Source organism: Diadema antillarum, unplaced genomic scaffold, assembly GCF_040938485.1.
Source record: "Diadema antillarum isolate AM-2024a unplaced genomic scaffold, OU_Dant_1.0 scf00000112, whole genome shotgun sequence".
Lineage (NCBI taxonomy): Eukaryota > Metazoa > Echinodermata > Echinoidea > Diadematoida > Diadematidae > Diadema > Diadema antillarum.
The window spans coordinates 693688-711771 of NW_027271001.1; the positions used below are offsets into that span (position 1 = coordinate 693688).

General features: G+C 36.0%; 1 protein-coding gene across 1 annotated transcript; it reads right to left on the reverse strand.

Annotated features, from left to right (window-relative positions):
- Positions 1-4285: 4285 nt before the first annotated feature.
- On the reverse strand, positions 4286-15332 carry LOC139719551 (uncharacterized). The gene is made up of 5 exons (XM_071630964.1): positions 15183-15332; positions 9376-9558; positions 7828-8010; positions 6279-6461; positions 4286-4849 (listed from the first exon to the last, which is right to left on the reverse strand). The coding sequence occupies exons 1-5, from the start codon at positions 15330-15332 to the stop codon at positions 4658-4660; spliced, it is 891 nt and encodes a 296-aa protein (XP_071487065.1). The 3' UTR covers positions 4286-4657.
- Positions 15333-18084: the final 2752 nt, after the last annotated feature.

Below are 18084 nucleotides of genomic sequence, written 5' to 3' on the forward strand. Positions count from 1 at the left end.
AACACAATGAAAAACGAAAACAAACAAGCATTATTTTATGCACATATCATATGCAAACATAGGATCAGATATACCTGTCGTTCAAAGAAAAATTAAGCAACTCTTGATGGATAGAAATTCAGGAGACCATCACAATAAGCAAACGCTTGACGAGGACAATGGCCTCAGAAATGAAAGCCTAAACAAAACGACATTGTAAGAATAATTATAAAAGTCACCACTCACTGAGTGATGATAAAGAGAAAGGGAGGGAAGAACTTTTCTGAAAGAAAATAAATGAATAAACAAATAAATAAATAAATAAACAAATGTGCACAATGTTCATTTCCTGGGAATAATAGTACAGCGACCCTACCACATCACCGCATCTATAGGGATCTTATCCCGCCTCCTCCCCCCACATTCTCTTCTCTCTCCCTCCCTCTCTGTGTCTATCCTCCCCCCCCCCCCCCTCTCTCTCTCTCTCTCTCTCTCCACGTTGTGCACTGTTTGTGTCATAGCAGAAATTTAATACCGGTAATCAAACTTATCGTAGAGAAACGTGTATATCATCAGAAAAGTAAAGAGTGTGTAAAACCCATCCAGCTAAGAATTGTATTTCGGAAGTGATTATCTTTATTTTTTAATACATTTTCTCTTGCAAGAAAAATGTCTAAACCTATTCTTTTGTTAATACATTGAGTGTCATAATGCTGAGGAGGACTAGAGTTGCAAACATTGTTTAATCAATGTTAAACAGAATGAGATTAATTTGCAAAGTAATTACAGCCGACAAATAAATCACACATACCAGGTTCTTTTTCATTTTCTAAAGAAGAAATTATACACGCTACCCACACTGCATGACTCATATCAACTATAGTCAAAGATTACATTACCTGGCACGATGATACTGAGGCAACAGCTGTTGAGAGGAAACTATCTGGCAAGTAGGGACACGTCAGACTGAACTTCGAAAGACGTGGCATAGCACACACCCATTGGGCAAGGTCTCCTTCCACCGAGGACTGATTTGGAATACCATTATCACTTTCGGTTAAACGTAAGGTCAGATCTTCAATCTGAAGGAGGAAAGCGAATTAAAATGTTGTGAAGACTTAAAGGTGAAGAAATAATTTAATCATGTGAAAATGGTGAGAAGGAATAATCATAGACGAAGCGAAGAGACCAATGTAAAGGTGGATGGAAGGCTGATGTATCCCATTCTATAGGAACGGATGCTCGTGGCAGTGGGAATGGTAACTCGTCTTCTTTCCCATTGGTGCATGGTGGTAGTCACGTGGTCATTGTTGATCATCATACTAACCATACTCACATGATTATAATTGTTACAATAACACTAAATGACATTATCATAGGTTATTGAAAGTACCAAAAATATTATACTTTCCTTTATACAAAGAGCATAAGGAGTGAACAGACTCAGTCAATTTAGATTGATTTGATTTGATTTCTGAGTTTCTTTTCCATACATAAATGAAATACGAAGTCAATTGAACGAACTAGGGGAGATGGATCACAGTATAATTTGAATCTGACAGTTAAAACAAATAAATGATAAATTAAGACATCCAACATTTTTTTTCTAACACAATGCAAAACGCAAACAAACAAGCATGGCATATTTATGCAAACAAAGGTTCCCATATATTCAAATTCAAATTCAAATTCAAATTCAAACTTTATTTTCACTTTTTCTTTCCAACAGAATGTACAAGAAACAATATTATGAATTTGACACGGGAGTAACAATATATACATAACCAGACAGGATTAACAACATGTTCATATCTACATAATCAGTACAAAAAAGATACATACATTCAATATACACTCTGCGAAAAAAAAAGTGGAGGTACCCACTCAAAAGACCAGGCTTGTATCATGTGGGTACCTCTGGGAAAGGGGAAATAAGGGGGGTGAAAAGCTTACAACTACAAAGAGTGCGGGAAACTGGGAAAGTCGGGAATAGAGAGGAAAAAAAAAGCAAATGTGAGAAAAGAGGAAACAAATAAGAGGGGAAAGAGAGAGAGAGAGAGAGAGAGAGAGAGGGAGAGAAAGAAAAAAAATCCTCAATAATTTTGATGCAATCACCAAGGGCGAAAGCCCACAGAGACAATTAGCCAAGCGTCTTCGAAAGTGATATATTGTCGAGGTGCTTTCCAGCGGTAGAGTTTGTAACTGTGGGACTAGAGCACGTATGGAATACTAGCACGCAGTAAAAAATATCTATGCCTCAAAGAGAACGCAGCCTATAGTGAAAGAAGAGAAGACAATGACGTGCCTACAAAATTAAATTCATTCGGTTACATTATAAAACTTCAAAAGAAACATGTTCAATCTCTTTTTAAAAGAATTTAATGAAGGTGCATTTTTTATATAGAGTTTTTTACATAGAGTTAAAAATTAGCGGGAGACAATTATTGTTATAAGTGTACATAAATTGCCCCATTTGTAATAAAAACAAATCTTTAATTTTCAGAATCTTATTATCAAAGAACAAAGGATCTGTATGAGAATATGGAACGGTATTACAAATAATGCGAAGAGCCTTCTTTTGTAACAGTAGAACCCTATCCAACAATAATTGATGCGTATTTCCCTATACCAAAATTCCATAATTTAAATAAGGCAATATCAAAGATGAATACAATGTAAACAAAGAATGTTGAGGAATGGAAAATTTTACTCTATTAATAACACCTATATTACGTGAAATTTTCTTGCAGACATTATCAATATGAAATTTCCAAGAAAGTTTATTATCAACTGTGAAGCCGAGAAACTTTATATGGGAAACACTTTCTAAGACAGCGTCACCAAAACAAATGTCCACATTCAAATTATCTAAAGTGTTACTAAAAAGCATATATTTTGTTTTTTGGATATTCAAAGACAACTTATTTGCTCGTATCCACTCACATAAATTTTGTAATTCAGAATTAACTGTCTGCACAAGGGTATTTGAGTCTTCATGTGAGTAGAATACATTTGAATCGTCGGCAAACAGTATGAACGATAACACACAGGACGAAGCACAAAAATCATTAATGTAAACAATAAACAACAACGGGCCCAATAAACTGCCTTGTGGCACGCCACACTGAAGTTCTCTCATATCAGAGTTATAATTGTTCAGAAAAACATATTGTTTGCGATTAGTTAGATAACTCATGAACCACTCCAATGCCTTCCCACGTATACCATAATGAGACAACTTGTAAAGTAAGATATCGTGGTTTATGGTGTCGACGGCCTTAGAGAAGTCCAGGAAGATACCAATCAAATGAGAGTGATTGTCTAAAGCATGTGCTACTTTGTCAACAAAATTCAACAAAGCGTGACAGGTACTATGCTTTTCCCGGAACCCAAACTGCGAATCTGTAATAACGCCATACATTTTTAGAAAATTCATCGTCCTTTTATATATAATTTTCTCTAAAATCTTGGACAAACAAGATAATAAAGAAATAGGCCTATAATTACTAACATCTAACTTATCTCCATTCTTATATATTGGGATGACTTCAGCTATTTTCATTTGTTCCGGAAACACACCCGTTAACATTGACAAATTAAAAATATGTGCCAAAGGATCCGCAACAGAAGATATAAGTCCTTTCAAAATCATATTGCTTATATCATCATAACCTGAACTTTCTTTTTGTTTTTCAAACCAGATACAATATCAGTAACCTCATACCTCGTGGTAGGAGTAAAAAATAATGAATTCATATTATATTGATTTAAAAAATCAGAAAAATGTTTATCAGTATCAGGAATTTCTTGAGCAATATTTTCTCCAATTGTTGTAAAATATGTGTTAAACACATTTGCTATATCCGCAGAATTATCAATAATTTCATATTTCATATCTGTCGTTCAAAGAAAAAAAAGCAACTCTTGATGTACAGAAATTCAGGAGACCATCACTATAAGCAGACGCTTGACGAGGGCAATGGCCTCAGAAATGATAGTCTAAACATATACGACATTGTAAGAATGATTATAAAAGTCACCACTAACTGAGTGGCGATTAAGAGAAAGGGAGGGAAGAATTTTCCTGAAAGAAAATAAATGAATAAACAAATAAATAAATAAATAAATAAACAAATGTGCACAATGTTCATTTCCTGGGAATGATAGTACAGCGACCCTACCACATCACCGCATCTATAGGGATCTTATCCCTACTCCTCCCCCCACATTCTCTTCTCTCTCTCTCTCTCTCTCTCTGTCTCTCTGTCTTTCTCTCCACGTTGCGCACTGTTTGTGTCATAGCAGAAATTTGATACCGGTAATCAAACTTATCGTAGAGAAACGTGTGTATCATCAGAAAAGTAAAGACTGTGTAAAACCCATCCGGCTAAGGATTGTATTTCGGAAGTGATTATTTTTATTTTTTAATACATTTTCTCTTGCAAGAAAAGTGTCTAAACCTATTCTTTTGTTAATACATTGAGTGTCATAATGCTGAGGAGGACTAGAGTTGCAAACATTGTTTAATCAATGTTAAACAGAATGAGGTTAATTTGCAAAGGAATTACAGCCGATAAATAAATCACACATACTAGGTTCTTTTTCATTTTCGAAGAAGAAATTATACATGCTTCACACACTACATGACTCATATCAACTACTGAGTAATAGTCAAAGACTACATCACCTTGCACGATGATGCTGAGGCGACAGCTGTTGAGAGGAAACTATCTGGCAAGTAGGGACAGGACAGACTGAACTTCGAAAGACGTGGTAGAGTAAACACCCACTGGGCAAGGTCTCCTCCCACCGAGGGCTGCTTCAGGAAACCATTATCACTGTTGGAAATACTTATGGTCAGACCTTCAATCTGAAGGGGAAAAGCGAATCAAGATATTGTGAAGACTTAAAGGCGAAGTAAATAATGAAACCATGTAAAAATGGTGAGAAGGAATAATCGAAGACGAAGCGAAGAGACCAATGTAAAGGTGGATAGAAGGCTGATGTATCCCAGTCTAAAGGAACGGATGCTCGTGGCAGTGGGAATGGTAACCCGACTTCTTTCACATTGGTGCATGGTGGCAGTCACGTGGTCATTGTTGATCATCATACTTACCATGCTCACAGGATCACATGTTACGATAACACTAAATGACATTATCAGGTTATTGAAAGTAACAGAAATAATAAATGTATTCTCCTTTATCCAAATAGAACAAAAGGAGTATACAGACTCAGTCAATTCTCATTGTTTTGATTTGATTTCTGTTTTTTTTTTTCATACATAAATGGAATACGAAGTTAGTTGAACGAACTAATTGATCACAGTAGAATTTGAATCGGACAGTTAAAACAAATACATGATCAATTCAGATATCCAACATTTTTTTTTCTAACACAATGCAAATTGAAAACAAACAAGCATTATTTTATGCACATATATTTATGTAAACATATAGGACCCCGTATATTTGTCGTTCAAAGAAAAATTAAGCAACTCTTGATGTACAGAAATTCAGGAGACCATCACCATAAGCAAACGCTTGACGAGGACAATGGCCTCAGAAATGATAGTCTAAACAATACGACATTGTAAGAATAATTATAAAAGTCACCACTCACTGAGTGGCGATAAAGAGAAAGGGAGGGAAGAATTTTCCTGAAAGAAAATAAATGAATAAACAAATAAATAAATAAATAAGTGAATAAAAAAATGTGCACAATGTTCATTTCCTGGAATAATAGTACAGCGACCCTACCACATCACCGCATCTATAAGGATCTTATCCCTCCTCCTCCCCCCCCCCCCACATTATCTTCTCTCTCTCTCCTTCTCTCCCTTTCTCTCTCTCTCTCTCTCTTTCTCTCTCTCTCTCTCTCTCTCTCCACGTTGCGCACTGTTTGTGTCATAGCAGAAAGTTGATACCGGTAATCAAACTTATCGTAGAGAAACGTGTGTATCATCAAAAAAGTAAAGACTGTGTAAAACCCATCCGGCTAAGGTTTGTATTTCGGAAGTGATTATCTTTATTTTTTAATACATTTTCTCTTGCAAGAAAAGTGTTTAAACCTATTCTTTGTTAATACATTGAGTGTCATAATGCTGAGGAGGACTAGAGTTGCAAACATTGTTTAATCAATGTTTAATCAATGTTAAACAGAATAAGTTTAATTTGCAAAGGAATTACAGCCGACAAATAAATCACACATACTAGGTTCTTTTTCATTTTCGAAGAAGGAATCATACAAGCTTCCCACACTAGATGACTCATATCAACTATAGTCACAGACTACATTACCTGGCACGATGATGCTGAGGCGACAGCTGTTGAGAGGAAACTATCTGGCAAGTAGGAACATCCCAGACTGAACTTCGAAAGACGTGGCAGAGCAAACACCCATTGGGCCAAGTCTCCTCCCACCGAGGGCTCCTTTTCTAAATCATTATCACTGTCGTAAAAACCTAAAGTCAGATCTTCAATCTGAGGGAGGAAAGCAAATTAAGATATTGTGAAGACTTAAAGGCGAAGAAATAATGAAATCATGTAAAATTGGTGAGAAGGAATAATCGAAGACGAAGCGAAGAGACCAATGTAAAGGTGGATAGAATGCTGCTGTATCCCATTCTGAAGGAACGGATGCTCGTGGCAGTAGGAATGGTAACCCGACTTCTTTCCCATTGGTGCATTGTGGCAGTCACGTGGTCATAATACCATGTTCACATGATTATATGTTACGATAACACTAAATGACATTATCAGGTTAATGAAAGTACCAGAAATATGTACTCTCATTTATACATAGAGCAAAAGGGGTGTACAGACTCAGTCAATTTTGATTGAGTCTATTTGATTTCTGAATTTCTTTTTCATACATAAATGAAATACAAAGTCAATTGAACGAACTAATTAATCACAGTATAATTTGAATCTGATAGTTAAAACAAATAAATGATTAATTCAGATATCCAACTTTTTTTTTCTAACACAATGCAAAATGAAAACAAACAAGCAACTTTAGGATCTCGTATATATGTCGTTCAAAGAAAAATTAAGCAACTCTTGATGTACAGAAATTCAGGAGATCATCACCATAAGCAAACGCTTGACGAGGACAATGGCCTCAGAAATGATAGTCTAAAGAAAATAATAATAATAAAAGTTACCACTCACGGAGCGACGAAAAAGAGAAAAGGAGGAAAGAATTTTCCTGAAAGAAAATAAATGAATAAATAAATAAATAGATAAAAAAATGTGCACAATGTTCATTTCCTGGGAATAACAGTACAGCGACCCTACCACATCACCGCATCTATAAGGATCTTATCCTCCTCCTCCCCCCACATTCTCTTCTCTCTCCCTCTCTCTCTCTCTCTCTCTCTCTCTCTTTCTCTCTGTCTTTCTCTCCCAGTCTCTCTCTCTCTCTCTCTCTCTCTCTCTCTCTCCACGTTGCGCACTGTTTGTGTCATAGCAGAAATTTAATACCGGTAATCAAACTTATCGTAGAGAACGTGTGTATCACCAGAAAAGTAAAGACTGTGTAAAACCCACCGGCTAAGGATTGTATTTCGGAAGTGATTATCTTTATTTTTTATACACTTTCTCTTGCAAGAAAAGTGTCTAAACCTATTTTTTTTTTTGTTAATACATTGAGTGTCATAATGCTGAGGAGGACTAGAGTTGCAAACATTGTGTAATCAATGTTAAACAGAATGAGATTAATTTGCAAAGGAATTACAGCCGATAAATAAATCACACATACTAGGTTCTTTTTCATTTTCGAAGAAGGAATCATACATGCTTCCCACACTAGATGACTCATATCAATTATAGTCAAAGACTACATTACCTGGCACGATGATGCCGAGGCGACAGCTGTTGAGAGGAAACTATCTGGCAAGTAGGAACATTTCAGACTGAACTTCGAAAGACGTGGCAGAGCAAACACCCATTGGGCCAAGTCTCCTCCCACCGAGGGCTCCTTTTCTAAATCATTATCACTGTCGGAAAAACCTAAGGTCAGATCTTCAATCTGAGGGAGGAAAGCAAATTAAGATAGTGTGAAGACTTAAAGGCGAAGAAATAATGAAATCATGTAAAAATGGTGAGAAGGAATAATCGAAGACGAAGCGAAGAGACCAATGTAAAGGTGGATAGAATGCTGCTGTATCCCAACCTGAAGGAACGGATGCTCGTGGCAGTGGGAATGGTAACCCGACTTCTTTCCCATTGGTGCATTGTGGCAGTCACGTGGTCATAATACCATGTTCACATGATTATATAATTATTGTTACGATAACACTAAATGACATTATCAGGTTATTGAAAGTACCAGAAATATGTACTCTCATTTATACATAGAGCAAAAGGGGTGTACAGACTCAGTCAATTTTGATTGAGTCTATTTGATTTCTGAATTTCTTTTTCATACATAAATGAAATACAAAGTCAATTGAACGAACCAATTAATCACAGTATAATTTGAATCTGATAGTTAAAACAAATAAATGATTAATTCAGATATCCAACTTTTTTTTCTAACACAATGCAAAATGAAAACAAACAAGCAACTATAGGATCTCGTATATATGTCGTTCAAAGAAAAATTAAGCAACTCTTGATGTACAGAAATTCAGGAGATCATCACCATAAGCAAACGCTTGACGAGGACAATGGCCTCAGAAATGATAGTCTAAAGAAAACGAAATTGTAATAATAATAATAAAAGTCACCACTCACGGAGCGACGAAAAAGAGAAAAGGAGGAAAGAATTTTCCTGAAAGAAAATAAATGAATAAATAAATAAATAGATAAAAAAATGTGCACAATGTTCATTTCCTGGGAATAACAGTACAGCGACCCTACCACATCACCGCATCTATAAGGATCTTATCCTCCTCCTCCCCCCACATTCTCTTCTCTCTCCCTCTCTCTCTCTCTCTTTCTCTCTGTCTTTCTCTCCCAATCTCTCTCTCTCTCTCTCTCTCTCTCTCCACGTTGCGCACTGTTTGTGTCATAGCAGAAATTTAATACCGGTAATCAAACTTATCGTAGAGAACGTGTGTATCACCAGAAAAGTAAAGACTGTGTAAAACCCACCGGCTAAGGATTGTATTTCGGAAGTGATTATCTTTATTTTTTATACACTTTCTCTTGCAAGAAAAGTGTCTAAACCTATTTTTTTTTTTGTTAATACATTGAGTGTCATAATGCTGAGGAGGACTAGAGTTGCAAACATTGTGTAATCAATGTTAAACAGAATGAGATTAATTTGCAAAGGAATTACAGCCGACAAATAAATCACACATACTAGGTTCTTTTTCATTTTCGAAGAAGGAATCATACATGCTTCCCACACTAGATGACTCATATCAACTATAGTCAAAGACTACATTACCTGGCACGATGATGCCGAGGCGACAGCTGTTGAGAGGAAACTATCTGGCAAGTAGGAACATTTCAGACTGAACTTCGAAAGACGTGGCAGAGCAAACACCCATTGGGCCAAGTCTCCTCCCACCGAGGGCTCCTTTTCTAAATCATTATCACTGTCGGAAAAACCTAAGGTCAGATCTTCAATCTGAGGGAGGAAAGCAAATTAAGATAGTGTGAAGACTTAAAGGCGAAGAAATAATGAAATCATGTAAAAATGGTGAGAAGGAATAATCGAAGACGAAGCGAAGAGACCAATGTAAAGGTGGATAGAATGCTGCTGTATCCCATTCTAAAGGAACGGATGCTCGTGGCAGTGGAAATAGTAACCCGACTCCTTACTCATTGGTGCATAGTAGCAGTCACGTGGTCATTGTTGATCATCATACTTACAATGCTCACAGGATCACATGTTACGATAACACTAAATGACATCATCAGGTTGTTGAAAGGAGCAGAAATTATGTACTCTCCTTTGTACATAGCAAAAAGAGTATACAGACTCAGCCAATTTTCATTTCAAATAAATGATTAATTCAGATATCCAACATTTTCCTTTTGTGACACAATGCAAATTGAAAACAAACAAGCATTATTTTATGCATATATATTTATGTAAACATATAGGATCCCGTATATCTGTCGTTCAAAGAAAAATGAAGCAACTCTTGATGTACAGAAATTCAGGAGACCATCACCACAAGCAAACGCTTGACGAGGACAATGGCCTCAGAAATGATAGTCTAAACAATACGACATTGTAAGAATAATTATAAAAGTCACCACTCACTGAATGGCGATAAAGAGAGAGGTAGGGGAGAATGAGGGTAAAAAAGAAAAAGGAGAAAAAGTGCATATATGAAGTGCTTGCATGAAAATGAGTTGAGTCAGTGGCTCAGGAAAACTATCCTGTTACACTTTTTTCCCATTATTCCCTCCATGGTCATTATAGTTAAAGACAGTCCTTACTTTTGTTTGGATTTTTTTCTTGGTTTTTCATCTTAATTTCTTGGTCAGGTTCTCATCAATATTGACAGAGTCATATAAACAGCATGGACAGAAATGAGCAAAATTGTTCAATGAGTAAAGATGGCTCTAGTGGACCAACAATGGTAGGACCCAACGGGACGAAATGGTCGTGCAAAATCTTCTTTCACAATCACAAGAGGATTTAGTAAAATCAAGTGATATTGTATGAAGACATTAATAGAAATATTAAACAGAGTTAACAGTGGCTCAACAACAACAAATATGATGCGAATTGGTCCAACTGTGTTCACTACTGCACCCAAAACGGACGTGCAACAATTTAGAAACGTAGAATTTGTATCTACTCTCACTGTTTTAGGAATAGATATTTCGTACTCTTTTCACGACCGGAAGGCGCAATTCAAGATAATTTTGATGAGTATCAAATCACAATTGTATATTTGGAGATCTATAGAGACCTATCCCTTTGTGGGAAAATACAGATTGTTAAGACTTATGCATTATAACAAACGCAAACAGCTAGAAAACTGAGCAGATATGAGTATTATTTATCAGTAGAAAATTGATTCCATCGGGATTTCATGGGGATTAGAACCCAAAGTTGAATTATTGGGAAACTTATTTCGTCGGAAAATTTACATTAAAAAATCTGACCCAACTGTACTGATTATTTCTTTGAAGAAACTCTAGATATCGCACATTGAGAAACGTAATATAGCGACAATTCTAAAGCGTATTTCGGGTAGAATTGGTTTTGTTACCGTAATATTTTATTTACAACTTTTTCTTGTATTCAAAACGCACGTTCAGACGTTCAGAACCGCAACATACAATCACATAGATCTCATGTCGCGTAGACAACAAAATGGTACAGTTTATAACTATCGCATATTGAGATTGGTGCAATTCTGACAAAAGTGTCAATATTCTGGACGAAACTGACCTCGTCACGCTATCAGCCTATTTTAAGGATTTGAGTTCAAAAAGGTGTATGTTTCGGTGATGGTGATTTTTTTTTAATGCTTCCCTCAAGGAGTGATTCAGGCCAAAAATACGTCACCCGCTAGACTATGGAAACGGTAGCCCGACCTGATTATGTTACGATGATAATGATTTAATTGAAAGCAGCAAAAGGTACTCTCATTTATACAAAGCTATATAGAGCGAAAGGAGTATACAGGCCCTGTTAGCTGAGTCAGTGGCTCAAGGAAATTATCAATCTTGTCCATTATTCCCCTCCATGGTCATTGTACTTAATGTTTTGTTTGTTGTTTGTTTGTTTGTTGTTGTTGTTGCTGTTGTGTTTTTTTTTTCTTGGGGGGGGGTCAAGTTGTGATCAATATTGTCATGGTCATATCAACAGCATGTCACGGAATGAGTACAATTCTTCAAAGAGCAAGATTCCCATCACCACAATTGTATCTATCCGTTATGAATATAATGTACTCGTGATTTCATTTGATTTTGTGCCATGATTTTGTATATACTTATATTCTTATAATAATATGTGTTACTTTGTCATGGATGGATGTTGTAGACACAGCACTGTATGGTTTGTGTGGAAACTTAATAAATGAAGCGAAATTAAATGAAATTAGAAATGACCTTTTAGTGGACTGACAAGGGCAAGTCCCAATGGGACGACATGATGGTTCAAATCTTCGTCCACACTCACAAGAATAGTAAAATAAAAATGTTGTATGAAGACATTCCCCCAAAAAAAGAAGATAATGTAAAGAACAGAGTTATTGGTTGCCCAACCTGTTTTCTAGCTGAAGATGGGTATGTTCGTACAGCAGTAAATGACCATTAACATGACAGCATTAGAATGTAGCCATAATGTAAAATAAAGATAGAATACTACCTGATGTATTGTGTAGCGTCATGGAAAGCATACCCGATTATGCAGTGCCCCGATCGAGTTGATAACAGAAAGAAAAAAAATGTTGGATGCATACAATAAGTAGATCAATAGTTTTATTCAAAAGAAAATGATATAAACTCCCAAAGCAAATAACAGATTCATCCCAGGAATAAAGCAATACGGTAATACTCCTAACTTTTCTCCTAGCACTTCATCCGCACGATTGGTCTCTACAGAACATTCCTCCACACAATCATGTGCCCTTACGTTTCACATTGATCACTTCTGTGAGTATGGTTCATTGCTCTTATAACACCCAAACTTTGAAAAAGTGCAATTTGTCATTGTTGACTTTAAGTTCATGTGCTCAGTCATGCATGATGTTTGTGAGAATAATCAGGTATCAATGGAAAGAAGACGAGTTTCCCTATCCTCACAACCAACATCGCGCTCTCCATTACTGACGATTAGAAAATAGAAGCCCTTCAAATTTGGATTACGTTTTCTTTTTTGATACGCACTGTGGAGGAAAACAAGATCGTGATTTCAATATCAAGCTTATAGTTGACGTTTGAAGATGTAAGGATGGCATGTGCGACTTTTAATTGATCAAAATTTGTTATTGCAGCCTTTTTTGTGTTGTCTGGTGTGTCTCTAGATTGTTATGATTGCATCATCAAAGTTTACCATGCAATTTTTTTTTTCTTTTGACGTGTTGGAGAGTTTGCACCAAATAACGGGATATCCCTCTCCGTAGTGGTGACGTAACGGCGAGAGAGAAATCCCCTCATATTGAACGAACTTTCTGACCTGCAAAATATTCGTGTTTGGCGATCTTCCCTTGGTGTGTATGGTATTCTTCACTGTATAAACACGTTGTAGGAAAGGGTTTGGGTGGGCAGCAGCAATACTGTGCCACTACAGTCAAACCGCTTTTCCCTGGCTTTGAACCCGAGTGCTTCTTGTACTCCAGTAAAACAATAAAAAACAAAAAACCCAAAAAACAAATTAATAAATAAGATAAATAAAAAGAATAAAAATCACGGTCGTCCTCGGCAAATCGCCAGGCTTCCGTTAACTAAAGATACATTCGTAGGTGAATTAAACTTCTTTCTCAGGTGAATCTTCAGGCCATAATACTTTTGAAATCGTGAACGGACGTTTCACGGCTTTCCCGTACAACAATTCGAAGAAGATATATACTGTATATATATATATATATATATATATATATACATACATACATGAAGTTGGCCAAAAATACATTACCAGTCTATTTCTTAATTTGAAGAGTTTGTTCGCAAAAACCGATAAGTCCATTTTGGAAGATTTTGAAGTATGGTCTCTGTCATAAAGTACAAAATAAAACCTTTTAAACGATATATTGGTCACTACGTATAAAGGTATATTTTTGAAGTTATGGTAAAAGAACCAAAAATTTTCTTATTATTCTCTTTATTTTTCTTGACCTTTAATCGCAAATATCTCCATTTGGCAAATATGGACTTATCGGTTTTTGCAAACAAACTCTTCATTTCTTCGTGGAGCCAATACGTGAATTCTCAAGATGTTTATATCATATATATATATATATATATATATATATATATAGCATAGTGCGAGAATAATAATGATAAATAATGAAGGAGTTACACTGGTGCTGAATGGTCGAGACCCCTTCTCGCACTGTATTATATATAAATTATGTTATTATGCCCCTTCTCTCTTCATCTTTTGTGAATTAGTGAAAACCATCGGATTATAATACCACAATGACTCAGAAAATGTGTTCATTAAGTTGACGACATGGTAAGGTCTATATCCGTGCCGAGAGTGGTTTACTCTTAGGCAATTTGTTCAGTATGATTCAACCTAAATTTATCATTGGGCAAGTTTGAACTGAGGAACGCGATATAACATGTGGCGATTTAATAGTTATTTTACATCTCATATAGCGGCATTCTTGTAAATAACCGGGTATAATGAAAATAGATACATTTGATTTTACAGTTTTCTCAATCCCCCCCCCCATAAAAAAAGTCTGTCAGATCAGCACATCAGCATTTCATGATCACAGGAATGTTTTTATTGCAGTATTTATACAAACTCCATATGAATCGTTGGGTGCTAACACGGGATTGTGATCTATCTGCTGAGCGTATGCAGCAAGGAACGGGGGCAGTCCAGCTTGATTTCGCAGGGCTGTTTATTCGTAGCGGCCGAAGGACGAATTGTTTATACGGCTAGTCAAAATGCATTGCTCTGTAGCCAGGCTAGGTGACTTTCGTCATTATTATGCTCAAAATAATCTTCTTAATTCTCGGTTATTTTTTTTTTTTTCATATTAACTAGTTTAACAATGAGATATGACTGGACATTATATATCTAAGATGAACATCTCAAATAAGAGATCATGCTGTAGGGCATCAAATACAAGTTGACCCTGGTTTCACTCAAACTTGCATTAGATTTAGATCACATTATGTTCTCCGTGACGACTGCATAAGAACCTGGATAATGATCTTCCCTCTTAAGCCTTAATTTCACAGTGATAATGGTCACAAGAGGTATTTTAAAATACCTACGATATTGTCCATACCAGTTTATTGTATTTTTAGATATAACTTTGTTTCTCTGCTTGAGAAACTTTCCCTGCAGTAAAACAGTATTTTCTCTTTATGTTTTTATATTTCCCTTTATGATTCCAAGTAAAATAACATTGAAAACTTGTTTTTTCTCTGTATAAAATAAAGAGGCAAAGAAAAACCGTTTAACTGTTTAGTATGTTATCATCCAATTAATACATTGCCTCTTTGAAATAACTTAAGTATCATTCCATCTGCAATCTGTACATAATAGCATAAATTATTATTATTATTTTTTTTTTTTTTTGGTGAACTGTGGTGAAAAGCTCTTACCTGACAGTTCGAAGCCTCATCGCCTAGGATCTTATAGAAGTCCGGGTAAAATTGTGAGTCCCGTATTGCTACTTTACGCAGTACACTGCTCGAACACACACTCTCCGCCAAGTCACGTGACACAGTTCTTCCGCATTTCAATAATAGCATATCTAGAGATTGCTGATAGAACGAACATGAATTGACAGTAAAGGAAAGTAATTATCCACATGAAGAATGTGGTTGATAAAAGTACACGCAGTTGATTGGAGGTTTGAAGCTCAGAACAAAAGGGATCATTATTTTGATACACGTTCGATTCATATCGTAATATCATTTATCACCACTCTGAAGGGAATAATTCATTCTCATTTTGATATAGTATGAGAAATAGCAGAGGGACGATGAATATGACTTCATCCATGCTCGTGTTTTGTGCCCTAAACAGGTGTATGCCCAAAATAAATAATCATGTACTTTACACGATACTCAGTTTGACGTCTCCTTTCGATACATGGCGTCTTTAGTATAATCAAAGTTCAACGATTACTTCAAGGGGCATTTTGACAACTGTAACTGTAGCGAATCGATCTGATTTTATTCGACCATGAAACTGTTCTATTTTCTCCGTAGAGTCCAATCATTTTGCCATAAGAACAATAAAGAAAATATTGCTTGACTCATCATAACTATTGTATTTGTTCTAAATGTCACAAGGAAAAATCTATATACAATTTACCAAAAGACACGTTCTGATTGATTACATAATACAAGTGCATAAATTAAGTGACATGGTGATTAAGATTTAAAACACACACCAAGTCATCATAAGATTAACTGTATCATAGGAAGGAGACAATTATTTTACACTAACAATACTTAACTAGATATCACACTTTTACAAGATTTTGCATTTCAGAACGATTTATCCAATCATAGAGCACCTGGTCATGTCTAAACCCTATAAAGCCCAGGGGGGGGGGCACATTGTGCCCCCTACCAGATTTTCGTTTGCCACTCCTTCGCCCTTAATCCGATTTCAACCATATTCGGTGACTTTTCCTAAAATCATATTGCGAACATTTTGATATATAATTTAGCTATATTTGATGTTGCTGGTTGCCATGGCAACCATAAACTGACAACCATATCAGTCAGAGTTTGCATCTTTTTTCTGTTCCCATTTCATTTAACAGCATTACAGTGTATGAAATGGGTGTTTCTTGGCTGAAATTTATTGAAGGAGCAAAATTTGAAGTAATTATGGTTCTGGAAAGTTTTTCTTATTATTGCCTTTGTTTTTATGTGACAAAGGCATAAAACAATAGATATGATATGATTGAAAAAAATAATATTTTCTAAAGATTGCCCTTATATTTTGAGTTATTTTGATTCCTTCACCCAAGTTATGCCTCTTATGTCATTAGTTTATCATATTATCAATTTGCAATCTCAAAATTCCAGTATTATGCAAATATGAAATGTCATAACTGCACATGTACCCATCCCAAACATTTCATCTCAGGTCTCACAATGTATCACTATGTTGATATGAATAGCACCCCCATGTGGTGACCTTGAGAAATTTCAACCATAACAAATAATAAAATTCTACTTGGCTATCATTTGTGGCAAATATAAAAATGATTGGTCTATAGTAAGACATAATGGGGATAAAGAAATTACATAGAAAAATCAAGTTTTTAGCATATTTCCTATGTATGTCTTTATATTTTGGTAAATAGCGCCCTCCATGGGTAACCTTGTGAAAATTCAAATGTACAGTCATGTAGAGTATGAGTTACTCTACCCACATGCCAAATATGATGATGATACAGCAAATAATAAAAAAGTTATATAGGGGGGGGGGGCACAATGTGCCCACCTTCCCCCTTGGGCCTGCGAGGGGTCAAAATAGCTTGGGCTTAATAGGGTTAAAACCAACTTTGAGCAAAGCTGTTGAGGTTGTAGATTATACACTCAAGTTCACACAGGGAAAGACGCACACATAAGCACAGAATGTTATTATTGTTCTGCACAACAATTTCTGAAATATTTCAAATCATTATTCAAGCTGTGTCACTCACCACTTGGTTCTTTCGCACAATGGACACCACTCCTGACACTGTGTGTTGTGGTGAATCGTATAGTCTGTATTCAGCCCATCGTTCTCCCACTGCTCTGGTGGCCTCCTCAGTATGACATTCAAACGCAACCTCAACACAGAAATTACATTTACCACCCTCTTTGTTAACGGAGGAATGAAATGAGAAATTACTGGTATCACAGTTTATCAAGCCTTTGATGATATCAAGGCCAAGCTCATTCCCTGAAGCTGAGGCGAAGTAGAGTACGTAGCGGAACTCCTCAGGTCGACGAAGAAGTTTCTTTTTCACCTTTTTGTACTTGGTGCGATTCTTGGTGAATAAATACCCAATATATACCCCTGCAACGTATTCTTGAAACAGTTTGTGGGGAAAAGAAACAGTTGACTCAACCAAAGATGAAATGTTAAAATTGCGTCGACGCTCCCTTGTAACGACGTCTCTTTCTAGAGTCAGAACTCCCACTCTGCAGCATGTTTTCATGGCTTTCAAACACTTTCTGAATTTGTTTTCAGGAAATGAAAGAGTTCTGTCCAATAAACCGTTAAGCGCTATCTCGCCTATTTCTTGAATTGCAATTTCAGCTTCATTCAAATGCTCAACAATGCTCTGATTCTGTAAATTTCCACAGGCCTTTGATGCGTAATGTTCTTTCAGAAAAGATATCATCTCAGAAAATATCATGGAGAAAGTTTGCAAATTTTGCATTTCTGTTCGTCTCTCTTCACTGAAGTCTTTCCACATCAGACAAAGCATCGCACAGCAGATAGGAAATGGAGCCATATTTGACTGGATGACATTATTTTCCTCCATAAAAC

What these genes read in the sequence shown, in the direction of transcription:
- LOC139719551 (XM_071630964.1), bottom strand. Translation starts at nt 15,332, where the DNA reads ATGCTATTATTGAAATGCGGAAGAACTGTGTCACGTGACTTGGCGGAG. An exon ending in ATGAGGCTTCGAACTGTCAG is followed by an intron (nt 9,559 to 15,182) that starts GTAAGAGCTTTT and finishes TTCCTCCCTCAG; the next exon opens with ATTGAAGATCTGACCTTAGG. An exon ending in CCTCGGCATCATCGTGCCAG is followed by an intron (nt 6,462 to 7,827) that starts GTAATGTAGTCT and finishes TTCCTCCCTCAG; the next exon opens with ATTGAAGATCTGACTTTAGG.